Raw genomic sequence first — 19,234 nt, 5'->3', positions numbered from 1 at the left:
GGACTCGGGTTCTAATCCCAGCTCTGCTGCTTGCATGCTGTGGGATCTCGGGCAAGACACTTAAATTCTCTGTGCCTCAGGCTTCTCCTCCATGAAATGGGGATCAATACCTGCCCTTCCTCCTCCTTAGACTGTGAGGCCAAGGTGGGAGAGGGGCTGGGTCCGAGTTGATGATCTTGTAGCTAACCCAAGGTGTGGTTCGGTGCTTGGCATATAGTAAGCACTTAACAAACACCATAATTTTTGTTCAAGGAACAGGGAACCCTGTCTCCCTGTCCGTGGAGGCAGCAAGCTGGGTTTTCCTGAACGTTTTCTTTGTTTCCACTTTGGAATTCTTTTCCTGGTTAGGCCAGAAGTGAAGCAAAACCCATATCAAGTCGTGTCCCCCCAACCCTGTCTCCTCCTCGGCTCTTCCAGATTCCTCTGGCCCAATCTTTTGGAGAGTCAACAGCTGAGAACAGCAGCTGGGCCTGATGAGGCTCAGGTTGTATAGAGTGACTTCACCGTTCATCCAAGGCCAGGACAAAGCAGGAGCCCTGCCTTATCCAGCCCACCCTCAGCTTCCATTTCCAGCAGTTACTCTTGGAGTCATCTATGGCTTTGTGGACAATGAATCTTTTTTCTTATCGGTCTTTACAAATTCCCTAGTTTTGTGCGTCACTTGCACTCCACCACGTAAACAATTCCACCTGAGGCGGAGACATTTTTACCTAGCAAAGTTATTTCACTGGAACATCTTTCTAATGGTGCAGCCCACAGGTGAAAATCGTGGCAGTTAGTTTTCAAAGAAAGCCCTTTTCTCAGTGTTGCAGAGCAAAATGAACTACATGCCCTGGTCATTCTTTGGGAAGGCCAGGTGGCATGCCGGTGGCCAGCTGGTTTCAGCCAAAGCCAGTTGATTTTGCTTTCCCTTTCACAGAAGGGGCTTTGGAGAGAAAACAGTGATTGTAACTAAGCCAGCAAAGGTGTTGCTTACAGCATACTCGGAATGCTGATGTATACTAACCCCAGCTTGGGGTTGGAGGTGTCTTGAAAGTCCAGATGTAGGTGGAGAGCCCATTGAATTTGATATTTGAGTAACAGGAAACCTCTCAGGAGAGAGGGCTAGAGAGAGCAGCACCCGTCGCCCCAGGTAAGCTTGATCTCCTCCTCATTCACCTCCCCGGGAGGGAGGAATCCTAGAATAAATAACAGGCCTGGGTGGGACTTCCCAAAGGCATTTGGGTTTTCTGCTACCCTTAGGGCCGCACTGCAGCTCACCTGTCCTGGACAGATGGAGACCTGGTGAGGCTGCTTTGGCTGCCCACAGGTCTCTGTAGGTGAAATCAAGCCCTGTGGGTTGTGGAGTGTGAGAACAAGGGAGAAAAATGTAGGTTTCTGTTTGGCCCCATGGAGACCTCACATCTTTGATTGTCTTGTTGTCCTGTAACTCCTGCACTGCTCAGGGCAGCACACTAGGCCTGAGGAATGGTTAGTCCACTGACACCCTTGATTGACTCTCTGTGCACTGCACGTCCAGCCGAGGGTGGCAGCGGGAGTCAGCCGGCCAGGTGGGAGGCAGGAGGTTGCCCGGGTCTGGGCTCTCCATCTCTGCCAGAGACAAGAGTTCATCTGACTGATCACCTCCCCCAGGGATAGTTCCAGCAAAGCTATTGCTTGAGCTGCAGGGGTTAGAGCTGTCAATCAGCCAGCCCATCAGTGGCATTTGTTGAGCACTTATTGTACCAAGCATTTGGGCGGGTACAGTGCAGTGGAGTAGGTAGTCACAATCCCTGCCCACCAGGAGTTTACAGACTAGAGGGAAAGACAGACATCAAAGTAAATTACAGATGGGTATGTACACAGTACTCCGGGGTTGAATATCAGTGGATTGAGCACGGCCCTGGGTGTCAGAAGAACCTGGGTTCTAATCCTGGCTCTGCCACTTGTCTGCTGTGGGACCTTGGGCAAATTGCTTCACATCTTGGTGCCTTAATTACCTTCTCTGTAAAATGGGGATTAAGACTGTGAGGCCTAAGTAGCAACCCAATTTGCTTGTACCCCAGCACTTAGTACAGTGCCTGTCATATAGTAAGCACTTAATAAATACCATGATTATTATTATAGAGACCCAAGTACACAGGCAATGCAGAAAGGAGGCCTTAGGTAGGAAAATGAGGGCATAGTCAGTGAAGGCCTCTTGTAAGAGTTGTGATTTTATGAGGGCTTTGAAGGGGGAGGTGGACATGGTGGTCTGACGGATGTGGGGGGGTGGTGTTGCAGGCCACAGGGAGGGTGTGGGCATGGGGTCGGCAGTGAAATAGATGAGAGGGAGGTCAAGAGAATAAATTGGGTTAGAGGAGCCAGGTGTGTGGTTTGGACTATATTAGGAGATAAGCGAGGTAAGGTAGGAGGGGGCAAGATGATTGAGTGCTTTAAAGCCAGTGGTGAGTAGTTTCTGTGTGACTTGGAGGTGGATGGGCCACCACTTTAGGTTCTTGAAGAGTGGGGAATCATGGACAACAATTTTGCAGAAAAATGATCTGGGCAGCAAAGTGAAGTGTGGAAGGGAGGTCAGTGAGGTGGCTGGTGCAATAGTCAAGGTAGGATGTGATAAGGGCTTGGATCATTGTGGTAGCAGTTTGGGTCGAGAGGAAGGGTTGGGTTCTAGGGTTGTTGTGAAAGTAGAATTGACAGGATTTGATGCGGGTTGAATGAGAGCGGTGAGTCAGGGATAATGCCAAGATTTTGGCTTGTGAGATGGAGAGGATGGTGGTGTTTTCTAGAGTTTTGGGAAAGACTGTGAGAGGAGAGGGTTGGGTGGGAAGATGAGGAGTTCTGTTTTGAACATGTTAAGTCTGAGGTTTCAGTGGGACATCCAAATAGAGATGTCCCGAAGGCAAGAGGATATGTGAGTGTGCAGAGGAGAGAAGTCAGGGCTGGAGATGGAGATTGGGGAATCAGTTGTGTCAGGATGGTACAGTCAGTCACTGGGGCTTTCCAGCACCCGCTTAAGTCAAAGAAATCCCGAGTTCCTTCAATGAATGTTTAAGCATTTTGTCTTTAATATAAGCATCATTTCTCAGTTTTGTCCAAACAATCTCCTGGAACTCATGCCTGCTTGATCCTAAGAGGAGCAGAGGGTGGCCTACATCTGACCACCCTGCAGAGCTTATTCAGATTTGGAGGCGGCTCCACAGTGGCCTGGCTGGTCCCATCCACTGCCCTCCCTGCCACCTCCCCTTGGGGTCAAGCAGGGAGCCCGAGGAGGCCTGGGTCTCTTCAGTTTATTCTTTGCCGCCGTCCTGGAGGGTGCAACCAGAGATGTGGATGTAGGCATTAGAATGTGCTTCCACCCCTCTGGGAGATGCTACCAAGTCGGCATACTTGGAGCATCATCCAGAGTCCAAGAGACAGACGTTCTTTGAACAACTGACACCCAGCCCCCCGGCAACTGAATGCCCCCTACAGCCACGCACCCAAGGAGATGTTTGGCTGATTGTAGCCTGCTTTTGCTGCACTGGCCAGGCTCACGGGAGATTGGGAGGAAACTGAAGTATTGTATCCACCTGGACCAGGAAAGCAAAAATCTCTACTGGTAGCATAATAATAATAATAATAATAATAGCAATAGTAATGATAACTGTGGTACTTGTTAAGCACCAAGTATGTGCTAAGCACTAGATTAAGCACTGGGGGAGATGCAGTACAATCAGGTCGGACGCAGTCCTTGTCCCAAATAGGGCTCCACAATCTAACTAGGAGGGCGTAGGATTTAAGCCCCATTTTATAGATGAGGAAACTGAGTTACAAAGAAGTGAAGTGACTTGTCCAAGGTCACACAGCAGGCAAGTGGGGGAGCTAGGATTAGAACCCAGGTCCTCTGACTCTCAGGTCCATCCTCTTTCCACTGGCCACAGTGTTTGTAATACCTAGACATCACACACGCGCCATATTTGACTCCTAGAGCAGTTTCATCAGCAACCCTTACGGGCTGTGCTCAATAGCAATGGTTGGGGCAGAATCATAAATGGTAAAGTCTTAGAGCAGAGTCACTGGTCTAGCACTGAAGCTCTTCTCACCGCCACACATCTGGCCAGGGTGAGATGTGTGAGGAGAACGAATGACAGCAGGGAATGTGGCTGTTCTATTGTTATATTTTATTCTCCCAAATGCTTAATACAGTGCTCTGCACACAGTAAGCTCTCAGTAAATACAATGGACTCACTGACTGACAGGATACCCAAGCAGTGGCTAATCAGGTGTGATGGACATTGGGAAATCGAAAGCAAGGAGGCCAGAGGAAATGTTTTAAGGGTTTAGTCTGACAAAACCTCAGGCAATGCTGTATCCCAGATGAAAATTGGAAATCCATTGCTACAGAGGGACCATCACAGCATGCTGCTGTTGAGGAAGAAAGAAGTGACTGTTTGTTGAGCTGCAGCTCTGTAACGATGGTGAGACGGGGAGGCAGAAGAGAATATAGGAGAGAGAGAGAGAGAGCCTGTGTGTGTGTATGTATGGTGACTGGCACACAGGGTCCCACTTTGGCCTTTGTAGCCAAATATGCACCTGAAGGTGAATTTCACCTTCAGCAGTGACTTCTTTGAGTATGAAGGTCCTACTCGTGTGTGTGTGTGTTATTTGGGTAGATTTGTGTCTACACATGCAGTGGCAGTAAGTGCCCTGCCATAGAAGCTGTGCTCTGCCCTGCTGTTTGGAGACCAGAGGGTTGTTCCAGCCAGTCCTACAACATCACCTCACCTCGAGGGTTGGATCCCAGAGGATTCTGCCTGTCTTTCCAGGCACGTGCCACCGGAAGTGGATGGGCATTTTATTGTCTGCCGAGGCGTTGAGGGACCCGGGAGTGGCAGCTGCCGGGTTGGAGGTTGTGTGGGGATGCGGTCCTCCCTCAGGGGTTGGGGTGGAGGCTGGGGCAAGGCCCTAGACTGAGCAAGTCAACTAGCCAAAGCCATCACGCTAATGGAAAATTGGAAACGGGGACAGCCACCAGCTATGTGCTTGCTGCTTGTTCTACTTTTTCAAATGCTGCATGCATTAAGATTCCCCCGAGTCAGGCCTCGTTTCTTGTTTCCGGGTTGGCTAGTGTTTAGCATTTGATGTCCAGAACACTCCCCTTGGCAGCCATTTAGAGCTCACCTTCCCCACTGCTCCTCCCTGCAGCCCCGAGTAGAACCCCGGTCTCCCTTTGTGCAGCTGGGAAAAGCGAGATATCAGGATGGGGAGTGAGGGCCAGTTGCTAAGTGGGCAACCCTCCAGCCACCCCCCGGCCCCGGCCACCCCATCCATCCCTCAGGGAGAAACTTAGGGCTGACTGCCTCTGGCTGCTGGCTCCTCCAGTCATATTCTCTCTTTTGCCGGCTTGCCTCAAATTTCAAATATTTTCTGTCCCTGCAGAGGAAGCGTGGTCTCTGCTTTTTGCTGGGAACGAATTTCGCAGGCTCTAGTGGGAAACAGAGTCTTCCTGGCCGGGAGCCGTGGGAGCTGCTGGGCGTCTGGCGGCCGGGCCCAGCTGAGCGGGACCAGCAGGAGGCAGCCGGAGCAGCCTCTGCATGTGGCCGGGACCTGGGACCCCGGAGATGGGGCCACTGGCTTCGCCTGGTCCCTGGAGTTGGGACGTGGGGGAAACCTGCGTCAGTCAGTTGAGCTGAGAGTAGCTGAGAGGGGCTCCAGGAGCCCTGGGCTCAGCCAGTGCCCTTGTCCCACCTTGAGGCAGGGGGGATTGAGGCTTGGCTGTTGGGCCCAACTGAAGTGGTTTGATCCTCAATCCTGGGTCATGTCTTGGTCACTGCTGTAAAACCTTCCCGTTTCCTCTCAGAAAGTCAGAGTGAAGCAGCGTGGCTCAGTGGAAAGAGCACAGGCTTGGGAGTCAGAGATCATGGGTTCAAATCCCAGCTCAGCCACTTGTCAGCTGTGTGACTTTGGGCAAGTCACTTAACTTCTCTGTGCCTCAGTTACCCCATCTGTCAAATGGGGATAAAGACTGTTAGCCCCACGCGGGACAACCTGATCACCTTATATCCTCTCCAGCACTTAGAACAGTGCTTTGCACATAGTAAGTGCTTAATAAATGCCATCATTATTATTACTATGTCTCTCTTTCCTTCCTTCCTTGCCCCTCCCTCCCTTCCTCCAAAGGGATGGATCAGCACCTCTCTAGAGCCAGGAGAACAGCTTCTCCAGTCTCACCCGATGGCACACCGGAGGGGATGGGGAGGTGGTGGGGATGTGTGTGTGTCTGTGTGTCTGTGTGTGTGATGAGGGAAGGCCTCCTGGAGGAAATGGTCTTGCAGAAGGGCTGTGAAAATGGAAAGATCTCAGATCTGTCAGATATGAAGGAGGAGGGAGTCCCAGGCTGGGCAATGGCATGAGCAAGAGGTTGGTATGGTGAGAGAGTTGAGATTGAGGCCCATTGAGCGGATTGGCTTGAGAGAAATGCAGTGTGAGCTAAGGGAAAGTGGGACAAGACAGTAGATGGGTAAGAAGGCAAGAGCTACTTGAAGGCCTGTGAACTAGTGCCTGGATGTTTCTGATTGACGTGGGGAGGATCGGACAGCTCTTTGAGATTTGAGGGGGGAGACATAAGTAGAACAGTGTTTTAGAAAAATGCCCTGAGTAGCAGCGTGAGGCATTGACTGGAGAGGGGAGAGATAAGATTGGAGTCGGGGACCTCAGTGTGGAGGCCGATATGCTGGCTGTTGGGAAGGAGAGGAAGGGATGGGCCCTGGAGAAGTTTTGGAGAAAAAAAATGATAGTTTGCCCAACCTGGGATGATCCTATTGGAGCTCCATTGGGTTGACAGTTTGGGGCCTGGGCCCCGGCCCTGGGCTACTGGGGCTCCTCCCGGCTCAGGGGAGGCTGAAAGTGTGCCCAGGGAGCAGTGCAGCTCGGAGACCAGTGGGCATCCAAGGCCTTCCCATCATGTGCCGTGCTGTGCACCAAAGTGGTCATAGAATGACATCGCAGCTGTCCCGGACAGGGGAGGGCCAAAGTCATTCGGCTCGGCTTGGAGCCCCCGCTGGCCCGAGGGCCGGACTAAGCCGGAGCTCTGGCTCAGGCCCGAATGTATATCCTGGGGTCAGAGTCCTCCCAAAACTCTGAGCATCCCTCTGGATCTCGTCACACTGTGGGAAATGAACAGTTTCCTGATTCTGGCTTGCTTATGTAGGGTGCCAGCTTTTCTCTTTGAGGGTGGGGTCCCAGGAGTTGAACTAGGGAACAAATGAGAAGTATAGACACACAAGGGGTGAAGAGATACATGCAGATACACATGTACACTAAAAATACTGGCTGTAGCACCATACCTCCAGCCTCCCCACATCAGGCCACCTTAGTCCTGTGCCCCCAACTTGCCCCAGGCTAGCAGGCCTGCAAGGGACTAAGCAGAGGCCATGAGTTCTCCATAGATTTAGAAAATCGGGACGGTTTCAGTTGTGACTGGACACTGGGCACCAGCACTGTGAACCCTCTGTCCGGCTCTCTTCCACCTGACCTGTTGGATTTTGAGCCCAAGGGAGCTGGAAACTCTACCCCTCTAACCAGTGCCCTGTTGCTCTCCTCTTTACTGTGGGCCCTGCCTTAAAAATTGGAATTTTTATTGTTTCATTGTTATGTCAGAGACCCCTTGCCCTTATTCTGTTCTTAGATTGGGAGCCCTGTGGGGGTCAGGGACCTTGTCTAACACAGAAGCCATGGGGCTGATGGTTGCTACTGTCCCGCCGCCAACCACCCTGGTCCCCTCTGGGGTTAGTGTCCTTGGTCTTATGAATCCATTTTGTTTTCTCCAATAGTAATAGGCGTTGCAGCCATGTTTATTGAGCACCCCCTTGGGGAAGTGAACTTTACTAAGTGCTTGGGAAGTTTGGACAACTCAGTGGCACATTCTCTGCTCACATATAATAATAATAATTATGGTATTTGTTAAGCACTTACCCTGTGCCAAGCACTGTTCTAAGCACTGGGGTAGATACAAGGTAATCAGGGTGTCCCACGTGGGGCTCACAGTCTTAATCTCCATTTTACTGATGAGGTAACTGAGGCACAGAGAAGTTAATTGACTTGCCCAAAGTCACACAACTGATAAGTGGCAGAGTCGGGATTAGAACCCATGACCTCTGACTCTCCAGCCTGCACTCTTTCCACTAAGCCATCTGCACAAAGAGCTTAGACTCTAATGGGGGAGACAAAAATAGAGATAATATTTAAAGCTAGAGGGCTCAAAATAAATGAATTGAGCAGGCATGAATGTCCCCTGGTGTTTTATGAATGGGGTCTGCCCTGACTCTCCCATTGACAATCAGCTCTGCGAAGGCCCAAAAGGTGTCCTGTTCTTTCTTTGCGACTCCCCGCAGTCTCTAGGGCATTGTTCTTTTTTCAGTGAATGCTCCAGGCAGGGTCTGGTGATCCATTGAGGAGCCCGTCCAATTCCCGAGCAGGATATGTACACATCCCAGGGGAGATGCTCAAAGTCAGCAAAAGGGAGCGGGTGGGGAAGTGAATAGGCCGGATGATCCACTGACTAATTCTAACCCAGATTTGTCCCACTGTGGGCCGTGGCTGAGGGGGGCTGGGAAGCTTTCTAACCCATGGCCTCTTGACTTTCAGGGGAAACGGGGCTGGGCAAATCGACACTCATGGACACCCTGTTCAACACCAAGTTTGAAGGGGAACCGGCCTCCCACTCGCAGCCCGGGGTCCAGCTCAAGTCCAGCACCTATGACCTTCAGGAGAGTAACGTGAGCCTGAAGCTGACCGTTGTGAGCACGGTGGGCTTTGGGGACCAGATCAATAAGGAAGACAGGTGAGTGAGACTAACGCGTTATTGTCTACTTGGCTGTTCCAGGAGAAACCACTTTGGCTTTTGTCCTTTTTTGTTTTTTTCATTTTCCAACCTGGAAAAAAAAATATATATATATATATATTACAGATATGTACATTTCCAGATATACACACACACATATATATATATATATATATATATACATATATATATATACACACACACATATATATGTGTGTGTGTGTATATCTGGAAATGTACATATCTGTAATTTATTTATTTATCTATTTATTTATCTATTATCTATCTATTTATCTATTTATTTTATTAATGTTTGTCTCTCCCTCTAGACTGTGACCTTGTTGTGGACAGGGAATGTGTCTGATGCTTTGCACACAGTAAGCACTCAATAAATATAATTGAATTGAGATAATTGGAGAGCAAAAGGAAGGATGTAGTTTTATGGGCTTCTTTTCCTATAAAAATTCCAACCAGACCCCAACAAAAGCTTTAGTTTCTGAAAATAGCTTTTTCTTCATACCTCCTTTTTTTCTCCTGTGAAAGGGAACTCCTTCAAAGCCTAGGCTAGTCGAGGGTCCCAGGCTCAACTCATCCTTTAGTCATGCCCTTCCGGCATGGAGCTGAAAGCCATGCTGTTGAGCGACGTGGACATAGCACTGCTGTGACATTACATTTACCTGGTGTCTGCCAAGGGATGAGGGACAGAAACACCTGGGGCAACCTCAGGGGCTGAGGAAGCAAAGGAAGGTGGGAAGCGTGTCTTCCTTCCTGCAAGAAGATGGGGTAGCTGGCCCCCAGCTCCTTGCTCTGGGGCCTTTGGGAGGATTATACCCAACACTCAGATATCTGTTGCCAAATTTACATTCCAAGCGCTTAGTACAGTGTTCTGCACATAGTAAGTGTTCAATAAATACTAATGAATGAATGAATGAAAGAATCTAGCCATCATTTATATTAACACCTGGTCTCCCCGTCTAGACCATACGTTCCTTGTGGGCAGGGAATGTGTCTACACACCCTGTTACATTGTATTTTCCCAAGCACTAAGTTTAGTGGTCTGCATACAGTAAGCACTCCATAAGTACAACTGATTGATTGGTAATTATGATTGATTGAAAAGTCCCAGGGGTCGTGCATCATGAGAAAGAGCCTAATGCTGTGACCTTTTTGGGGCCCAGCCCAGAGCCAGCCTTAAGTACCTGACAGATGGACCAATTTAGCAGTCTGGAGCTGGGCAGATCTACCCCAGCTGGGTGTTGCCCAGCTTCGAGGACACAGAAAAGTTGAGTGACTTGCCTAAGGTCACCCAGCAGACACATGGCAGAGCTGGGATTCGGTGTAATCCGATGAGATGGGGGTCCTGGGCCACAGTAGGGTTTCGGGCCTGATGCCTGGGCCTCTTAAGTTGCATGGCAGTGATGGATGCCAGGCCTGTCGACCATCCAGAGACCTGGGTTTGCCTCTGAAGAGCTACAGTTGCTGCGGGAACTCATACCTGCTGCCCTCCTCCAGCGACAACTGGTTCTTGAAAGACCAAAACATCCAGACCAGTAGTGCTCCTGGGCTACCTCTGAAGTGTTCTTCCTGTTTTGTGTCCTCAAGCTACAAGCCCATTGTGGAGTTCATCGACGCCCAGTTTGAGACTTATCTCCAGGAAGAGCTAAAGATCAGACGGGTCTTGCACAGTTACCACGACTCCCGCATCCATGCCTGTTTGTACTTCATTGCTCCCACTGGCCACTCCCTGAAATCGCTGGACTTGGTGACCATGAAGAAGCTGGACAGCAAGGTACGCCTTGTGGTGTAGGCCCAGGGATAATCCCCAGGACTCTCCTTTCTCTGGAGGGAATTCTTGGAGGGGAAGGGGGAGGGAATGCAGGTGGAGGGAGGGGCATCGTTGGAGGAGGCGAGAAAGCGCAGCTGAGTTCCTGCTCGTACTGTGATGGAGCAAGGATGTGTTATGGTCTCTCCTCCACCCCGCTTTTTAAAATAAAAGAAAATTAAATGGTATTTGTTAAGCACTTAAAATGTGCCAGGCATTGTACTAAGCACTAGAGTAGATACAAGATAATCAGGTTGGGCATATTTAGTTGTACCGGACCAAGGACTTGGGGAACTACAATTCAAAAGATTTGTTAGACTCATTTCCTACCCGTGAGGAGCTTCTAGTCTAGAGCCGGGTATTGGGCTTGTGTGTTTTGATTGTCTTGATGGTATTTATTGAGCATCTATTGTCAACGAGAACTGCATTAAATGTTTGGAAAAATGCAGTACAACAGAGTCGGTAGATGTAATCCCTGCCCACAAGGAGCTGACAGCCAACGGCAGGATCTGTGCAGACGAATGGACACTATCCTCACTTCATTAATGTCTCTTTCCTCTCGTAGGTCAACATCATTCCCATCATTGCCAAGTCCGATGCCATTTCCAAGAGTGAACTGACAAAATTCAAAATTAAAATCACCAGCGAGCTTGTCAGCAACGGGGTCCTTATCTATCAGTTTCCTACCGATGATGAGTCCGTGGCGGAGATCAATGGGAACATGAATGTGAGTCAGCCAAAGGAATTTCAGCCAAACTCTGCTAAAAACCTTTTTTTTCGGGGGGGCAGAGAATGGTCAAGGAGTTTGTCGTGGACTCTATATCCTCCAGTCTCTGACAATGGGCCTTTCAGTCTTGATTTTCCAAGTCAGGGGTTAGTTTTAGTTCAGGAAAAGTTGGAGTGAATTGAATAGTGTACAGCTATTCTTTCCCCCACCTCCGTCCTTCCAGAAGTGTGAGTAATTCATGAGCCGGAGAGCGAAGCCTCTGGTTCTGCTCATTCACAGTTTACCGATGCCGCTACCGAAAAGTCCTTATTGTTGTGGCTTCGAAGAGGCACTTAGTGGCTTTCAGAAAGAGGGGTTTCTTCCCTCAGCAGAGATGCATCAGTTTTTCCTAATGACATAATGACCGGGTTGCTCCCCACTTAGGAAATTCCCAGTAATTAAAAAAAAACAAAAAACATTTTTCAAGTTCTCCCTGCCCTTTCCTGCCTCCACAGGCCAAGTGTTTCATTGCAGCGCCAACATTGTCTCCCCACAGACGGCAGGCAAATCAATCAATCAATCAATCAATCAATCCTTTAATCAGTGGGATTTATTGAGCACTTACTGCATGCAGAGCACTGTTATTAAGCTCTTGGGAGAGTACAGAGAGGCAGCGTGGCTTAGTGAATAGAACAGGGGCCTGGGAGTCAGAAGGACCTGGGTTCTAATTCTGGCTCCATCACATGTCTGCTCTGTGACCGTGGGCAAGTCACATTTCTCTGGGCCTCAGTTGCCTCATCTGTCAAATGAGGATTAAGACTGTGAGTCGCATTTGGGACATGGACTGTGTCCAACCCGATTAGCTAGTACCTACCCCAGTACTTAGTACAGTGCCTGTAATATAGTAAGTGCTTAACCAATACCTTAAAAAATGAAAGAGAGTGATCCAGCTTCTGTGTCCCCTCAAGAAGGGACCTTCTAAGGGCTGGGACTCACAGCAGTGGCCGTTTGTGCCTCCCTCCTTGCCCGAAGCAATTGGTCTGGGTAGTTGATGGAAGCTTCAGGAGGTAGGGCTGCCAAGAAGCCAGGCAAACATCCATTTGGGGGATCATTGTAGATTGTAAGTTTGCTGGGAATCAAAGGGTGGAGATGGTCTCTTCAGTCCCCATTGCGAAGTACATGAAATGGAGAGAGGGAGATCATAGTTGGCGGGGCTTATGAAAACTAATGGCCACATTGAGGTGGGGGAATTCAATCTGGTCTGGTTCCTTTATCAGACGAGGGGAAGAGCTGTCTTAATATTGTCCGGTTCGCCAATCCCAGGAGATGAATGGCCTGTGGTTCCAGCGGAGGCTGAGGCAGAGCTGAGCTGGGTCGGAATGAATGGCCCTAACTGGATTGGGGATTTCTGCCTTTAAAAAAAAAACAACAAAAAAACTCAAGGCAAAGGTGGTCCGGGTCTGTTGTAAAAACTGCCATCCCGTTAACCGAGAAGCTTCTCCTCATCGTCTTTCAAATTTTCTCCCTCCTCTCCTCTCCTTGCCATTATGCTACTCCCGCCCTGGTCAGTGTATGGAGCCGGATGGGGGAGGTGCACAGAGCTCACATGCGCACCGCAGCCTCTTCTGAGGGCCTGAGGGCTCGGTGGTCCTTAAACCCACTTTAGACTGTAAACTCATTGTGGCCAAGGAATGTGTCGGATACAGTGTATATTGTACTCTCCCAAGCACTTAGTGCAGTCCTCTGCACACAGTGAGCGCTCAATAAATACGATTGCCTGAGCGGGGAACAGTTTCCACTGTGATGACTTGGTGTCGAAACACCAAGAAGAAGAGACACAGGGTGACGCCAAACATCGGTCAATGGTATTTATTGAGCTCTTACTGTATGTTGAGCAGTGTACTAGGTGCTTTGGAGAATACAATAAGGTAGAGTCAAGGACACTTTCCCTACCCACAAGGAGTTTACAGTCTAAAGAAGAAGCATGGCCTGGTTGAAAGAGTGCAAGTCTAGGAGTCAGAGGACCGGCATCTAATCCCAGCTCTGTCACATGCCTGCTGTGTGACCTTGGGTAAATCACTTCACTTCTCTGTGCCTCAGTTGCCTTATCTGTAAAATAGGGATTAAACCCTTCTCTCTCCAATTTAGATTGGAGCCCCATTTAGGACAGGGACTGTGTCCAACTTGTTTATCTTGTATCTACTTTAGTGCTTAGTTCAGTGCTTGGCACATAGTAAGCACATAACAGATGCCCCAATTATTATCATCATCATTAGTATAAGTATTTGTGCCTGGCCCATAGTATGTGCTATCCAAGTACCATATCAAAAAAGGTGGGGATGGAGTGGGGAGAAAGGCGAGAAAGGGAGAAAGAGAAATTAATGTAAACTACAGCTAGGGGAAATAGGAGAATATAAGGATATGTGGATAATTGTTGTGGGACTGGGGGTGAAGACAATATCAAAGGGTGCAGATGCAAGTGTACAGTGACACCGAAGAGAGGGCGAATAGGGGAAATGACTCTGGTAGATCTGGGATTCGAAACCAGGTCCTTCTGACTCCCAGGCCCATACTCTATCCACTAGGCCATGCTGCTTCTCCGATTTCTACAATTTGGGACTTTTCAACTCTTCAAAAGGGACCTCCCAGCCCAAAGTAATGGGGTTTCAAAGACTTACCTGAGGATTTCCACCAGCTTGGGTTTATTTAGTCTGGAGCAAAGAAAACTGAGAGCAGTGTACTAATTCCGGGGATTTAAAACTGCATGGCTTAGTGGATAGAACACAGGCCTGGGAGTCCGAAGATCTGGTTTCTAGTCCCGGCTCTGCTACTTGTCTGCTGTGTGGCCTTGAGCAAATCACTTGACTTCTCTGCGCCTCATTTACCTCGTCTGTAAAATGTGGATTAAGACTGTCAGCACTTTGTGGCATAGGGACCCTGTCCAAACCATTTTGATTGTATCCATCCCAGTGCTTAGTTTGGTGCCTGGCACATAGTAAGCACTTAACAAATACCACAAGTATTATTATTATTATTTGAAGCGTTTTAAGAAAGCCCAGTCTAAAAAGGTAGGGTAAAGTCTCAACAAACAATTTGGTATGAAAAAGAAGTTCCTGACGATATAGGGAGTGAAATATTACTTGGGGAGGGGAGGGCTGGAGACCTTTGAAACTAGGATAGATAACTGCCTTGACCGGATTAGGAGCGGTTTGGCCTAGAGGCAGGGTGCTGGATTAGATGACCGCTTGTGGTCCCTTCCAGCTCGAAGATTCTGTGAGATCCGTGAGCGCCAGGGTAAGGGTGAAGGATAAGGATATAAGTGGGTGTGAGCTCCTTGGCGTTTTCCTGCCCCATTCTGTTCCTCATCATTGACATCTTGTCCTGGAAATCTGAAAAGGGAAAAAGAGGCCAGAGCCGGGCTCCGCTCCCTGACCTACCCTCCCTCGGGAACCCTGCATTTCCATTTCCTGCCCTTCACAGTTAGCTGGCTCCCAGCAGATGTCATTTGGCCCGGGGACCGATCAGCTGCTGTTCACTGGCTGCTGTGGGCCTGAGTTTGTGGTGGGAGGAAGGGATGGAAGCCAAACTGTCCTCAGTGCTGCCCTGTGGGGTGGGGAACTGCCAGACCCTGCATAACCACGTGGAACTCGCTTCCTCCACCACCACCCCAAATGCCCTGTAGCCTGATCTGACCCTGGCTGGCAGAGAGAGAGAGTGAGTTTGAGAGAAGCAGACTGCCCTGTGCCTCCAGTTAAAAGAAAAGGGCCATTAAGGTATAAACCTCTCTTTTTGGATGACTGTCATCTCTCTCATTCAACCTATATATTCAGTCTGCCACCGAATCCTGTCAGTTCTACCTTCACAACATCCCTAAAATCCTCCTCTTCCTCTCCATCCAAACTGCCACCACATTGATCTAAACACTTACCTCATCTAATGCATCAGCCACCTCACTTAGCTAGCTGCCTCATGCCTGTCCCCACTCAAGTATGTTCAATTGTATTTATTGAGCGCTTACATTGTGCAGAGCACTTTAATAAGTGCTTGGAAATTACAACACAGCAGTAAAGAGAGACAATCCCTGTCCACAGTGGGCCCACAGTTTAGAGGGGGAGGAGACAGACATCAATACAAGTAAACAGGCATCGATGTAAATAAATAGAATTATATATATATACACATATATTTGCATATATATATATGAGGCCGGGGGGGGGGGAGAGCAAAGGGAGCGAATCGTGATGCGGAAGGGAGGGGGAGCTGAGGAAGAGCAGGGCTTAGTCTGGGAAGACCTCTTCGAGGAGGTGTGCCTTCAGTAGTGCTTTGAAGGGGGAAAGAGTGATTGTTTAGCAGATTTGAGGAGGAAGGGTGTTTCAGGCCAGAGGTAGGACATGGGCCAGGGGTTCACTCTGCTGCCGGATCATGTTTCTAAAGAGTCCTTCAGTTCAGTCTCCCGGCACCCATCCACCTCTGCATCAAACAGAAGCTCTTTACCATTGGCTTTGAAGTATTCAGTCATCTGGTCCACCATTCTCCCCATCCTCAAAGCCTTATTAAAATCACATTCTCCAAGAGACCTTCTCCGACTAAGCCCCCATTTCCTTTACTCCCTCTCCCTTCAGCCTCATCCTTGCTTCTGGCTCTTTGGCTCAACCCAACAGGATTTACGTACATATTTGTAATTTATTTTCACATCTGTCTCCTCCTCTAGGCTGTAAGCTCCTTGTGGGCAGGGAACATGTCTGTGGTATTATGCTCTTCTAAGTGCTTAGTACAGTGCTGTGCACACAGTAAGCTCTTAATAAAGACCATTGATTGATTGATTGATCAATTGATGTCCAAGGGTCTGTGCAGCCAGCATAGCTTCTGGTAAAACCAGGTTAAGCTGACCCTCAAAGCCATGGGAGAAGAGTGCTGGGAGCCATGAGATGCATGGCCAGGCATGTGGATGCTGATAAACCCACCATCTCTTAGCGATCAGATTGACAGGCCAAGATACCTGTGTTCTAATTCTGGCTCCATCACTTGTTTGCTGTGCCACCTTGGGCAAGTCACTTCACTTCTCTGTGACTCAGTTACCTCATCTGTAAAGTGGGGATTTAAGAGTGTGAGCCTCATGTGGGACATGGACTGTGTTCAATCTGAAAAGTTTAGGGTTACCCCAGCATTTAGAACAGTGTTTGGCACATGGTAAGCACTCCCTCCCTTCGGCCCCTCCCCGCCCCAAAAGACTCAGGTGTGAAAAAAAGGGTCGGTTGGACGATCAACAGACTCTGGCTGGGATTTGAGCATGGCAGAGGCGAGTGTAGGCGGTGGGTGTAAAAGCCTGGAGGGTCAGAAGAGCTGGAGTCTACTTTTGTGTGGGGACTTTGAGGTCATCAGCAACTCCCTGAAACATGGGTCTCTACTACTGCTAATAATAATTGTGATATTGGTTAAGCATTTACTATGTGCCAGGCACCATACTAAGCTCTGGTGTAGATACAGACTAATCAGGTTGGACACAGTTCCTTGTCCCACGTGGGGCTCCCAGTCTTAATCCCCATTTTACAGATGAGGGAACTGAGGCACAGAGAAGTGAAGTGGTTTGCCTAAGGTCACACAGTAGACAAGTGGCAGAGCTGGGATTAGAACCCAGGTCCTTCTGACTCCCAGGCCCGTGCTCTGCCCACTAGGCCATGCTGTTTCTCAATGGCAAAGAAGCTTTTCTGAACCTTTATCTACATTGTTGCCTATTAGATTATTACTGGTAATAATAGTAATAACAACAATAATTGTAATATTATATCCTTTCTATCTTCTCAGACCTGGAGTAGATACAAGATAATCAGGTCAGAAGCAGTTCCCGGGGCCTCAAAGTGTAAGTAGGAGAGAGAGCAGGTATTGACTCTCCATTTTGCAGTTGAGGAAATGAAGGCACAGAGAAGTGAAATGACTTGCCCAAGATCACACAGCAGGCAAGTGGCAGAGCTGGGAATAGAACCTAAGATCTCTGACTCCCAGACCCGTGGAACTTCCCTCTGCTGGTTAGGAAGTCCCTTCTGCCTCAACTCTGGGTCCTAAGGGGCATCACCCATTGGAGTGTAATGCTGGGCAGCAGTGCTGCTTCTGAGGTTCTGGGGTGCCTGAAAATCCATCTGCCAGGATTTTCCCCTGTGTTTTTTAGGGTGGTCCAAAAATGGCACCGGACATGTGGGAATCAGACTGGCTTGCCCTAGGCCCCACCCCGTCCCTCTCCCCAGAGATTCTCTCTTCTGGAAGGGAATGACCCGCCCATTCCAAATCATTTCCAGGGCCGTGCTGCACACTCTGGATCCCAAATGGCATGATCGAGCAGAGGCTGGGAGGGCAATCCTCCACCGTCTCAAAGAAAGATCAGTGGGGCCGGGGCCTGGCAGAATCATCAGGCTGAAAATGCAAAAAAACACTGGTCCCTGGAGGCAGGTGATTGCCAGTTCCAAATGACCCCCATTTTATTTTATATGGTATTTAAGTGCTAAGTGCCAGACATTGTACTAATCTCTGGGGTAGATACACAGTCCACGTCCCACCTGGGGCTCACAGTCTTTTTCTCCATTTTACACCTGAGGTAACAGGCCCACAGAAGTGAAGTATCTTACCTAAGGTCACCCAACAGACATTTGGCAGAGCTGGGATTAGAACACAGGTCCTTTGACTCCTAGACCCATGGTCTTTTCACTAGGCCATGCTGCTTCCAGCTCTGGTCACGGGTCCCACACATGGAGCATGTCGTTTCTCCACGAAATGAGCGGGTGGGAGATCTCTTGGTTAGTGCAAGAATTGAGTTTGAGCGCCATTAGAAAGGAGTGGGCACAGAGAGAGAGAGAGAGAGCATGGAAGATTACTGAAGTCAGTTGGGTTGGGGCTGGGCTCTGGTCAGTGGGTGGGAAGTTCTAGTCATGAAATTACAGTAATTGGAAAAAGTGAGCAACTCGTCATCTTCACCGGCACTGCGGCTCAGATATAAAAATAACCGAAACACTTCCCGGGATTTTTCTGATCCCAAAGGACCGTACTGAATTTTGCCAGGGTTCCATTCCTTTGGCCTGTCTGTTGCTGTGTTCTCGCCAAAGGGCGGGGGGATCTGCAGCTGGCCGCAGCTGGACCTACCACCGACGCAGTCAGTGGCAGCCAGAGTCCAGCCTTCCTGCATCCCCACCGGATGTCTGGGCTGTCCAGGCTGGTAGCCCCCAGGCTAATTGATCGATCAATGGCATTGACTGTGTGCTCGCTGTCTGCAGAGCACTATAGTTAGCATGTGGGAGGATACAAATCAAAGAGTTTATGAGCACTTTCCCCACCCACGAACCGAGGCAAAGTCACCGGGATCCTGGAGCACCTTGATGGGCTCAGACATCGCGGCTACCCAGACCTTCCCATTCAGTGCCCGCTGCTCCTGGCCGGACCTCCTGGCTCCCCTGAGGGTTGGGGTGGTCCGATGGCAGGGATGCAGGAGGAGGCCTGGGAGGAAAGTGGGGCTGTTACAGGGAGAGGCGGGTGGCTGTGTGGCTGGGGTCCCAGGCCTGCTGTCAGGAGGAGGCCTGGACTGAGGCTGTGATCTACAGAGAGTCTCTGGGGACCGTCTGGGCCCCCGACACTTGAGATTATATCAGACCAAACTCAGTTTAGCTGTGGAATTTCTCTCACAGACCCTGTGTGTGCAGCTATTCTGACTCTGATTCTGATCCCCTGCAGGGTGGGCCTAGAAGGAAGCTAATATTTAGACAGTCTCTTATATGGTATGATGATAGTGACGATGATAATAACTGTGGTATGTATTAAGCATTTTCAGAGTACCGGCTACTTTGCTAAGGGTCAGATTCACAGTCCAGTCAAATCAGACACAGTCCCTGTCCCACATGGGGCTCACAGTCTAAATGGGGTG

General features: G+C 49.4%; 1 protein-coding gene across 5 annotated transcripts in view; it reads left to right on the top strand.

The window, feature by feature from the left end:
* The window catches only part of SEPTIN6 (septin 6), a 47,758-nt gene that overhangs the window by 12,929 nt on the left and 15,595 nt on the right, over window positions 1-19,234 (top strand). For all 5 annotated transcript variants that reach the window (XM_007669600.2, XM_007669601.2, XM_029067419.1 and 2 more), the window contains exons 3-5: window positions 8,605-8,800; window positions 10,403-10,589; window positions 11,188-11,349. In XM_007669600.2, coding sequence (XP_007667790.2) covers window positions 8,605-8,800; window positions 10,403-10,589; window positions 11,188-11,349 — 545 coding nt within the window. The remainder of the gene's footprint in view (window positions 1-8,604; window positions 8,801-10,402; window positions 10,590-11,187; window positions 11,350-19,234) is intronic.

This window comes from Ornithorhynchus anatinus, chromosome 6 (genome assembly GCF_004115215.2).
Source record: "Ornithorhynchus anatinus isolate Pmale09 chromosome 6, mOrnAna1.pri.v4, whole genome shotgun sequence".
NCBI lineage: Eukaryota > Metazoa > Chordata > Mammalia > Monotremata > Ornithorhynchidae > Ornithorhynchus > Ornithorhynchus anatinus.
Note: the sequence above shows the minus strand (reverse complement) of the source record. Positions and strands in the feature narration are given on the sequence as shown.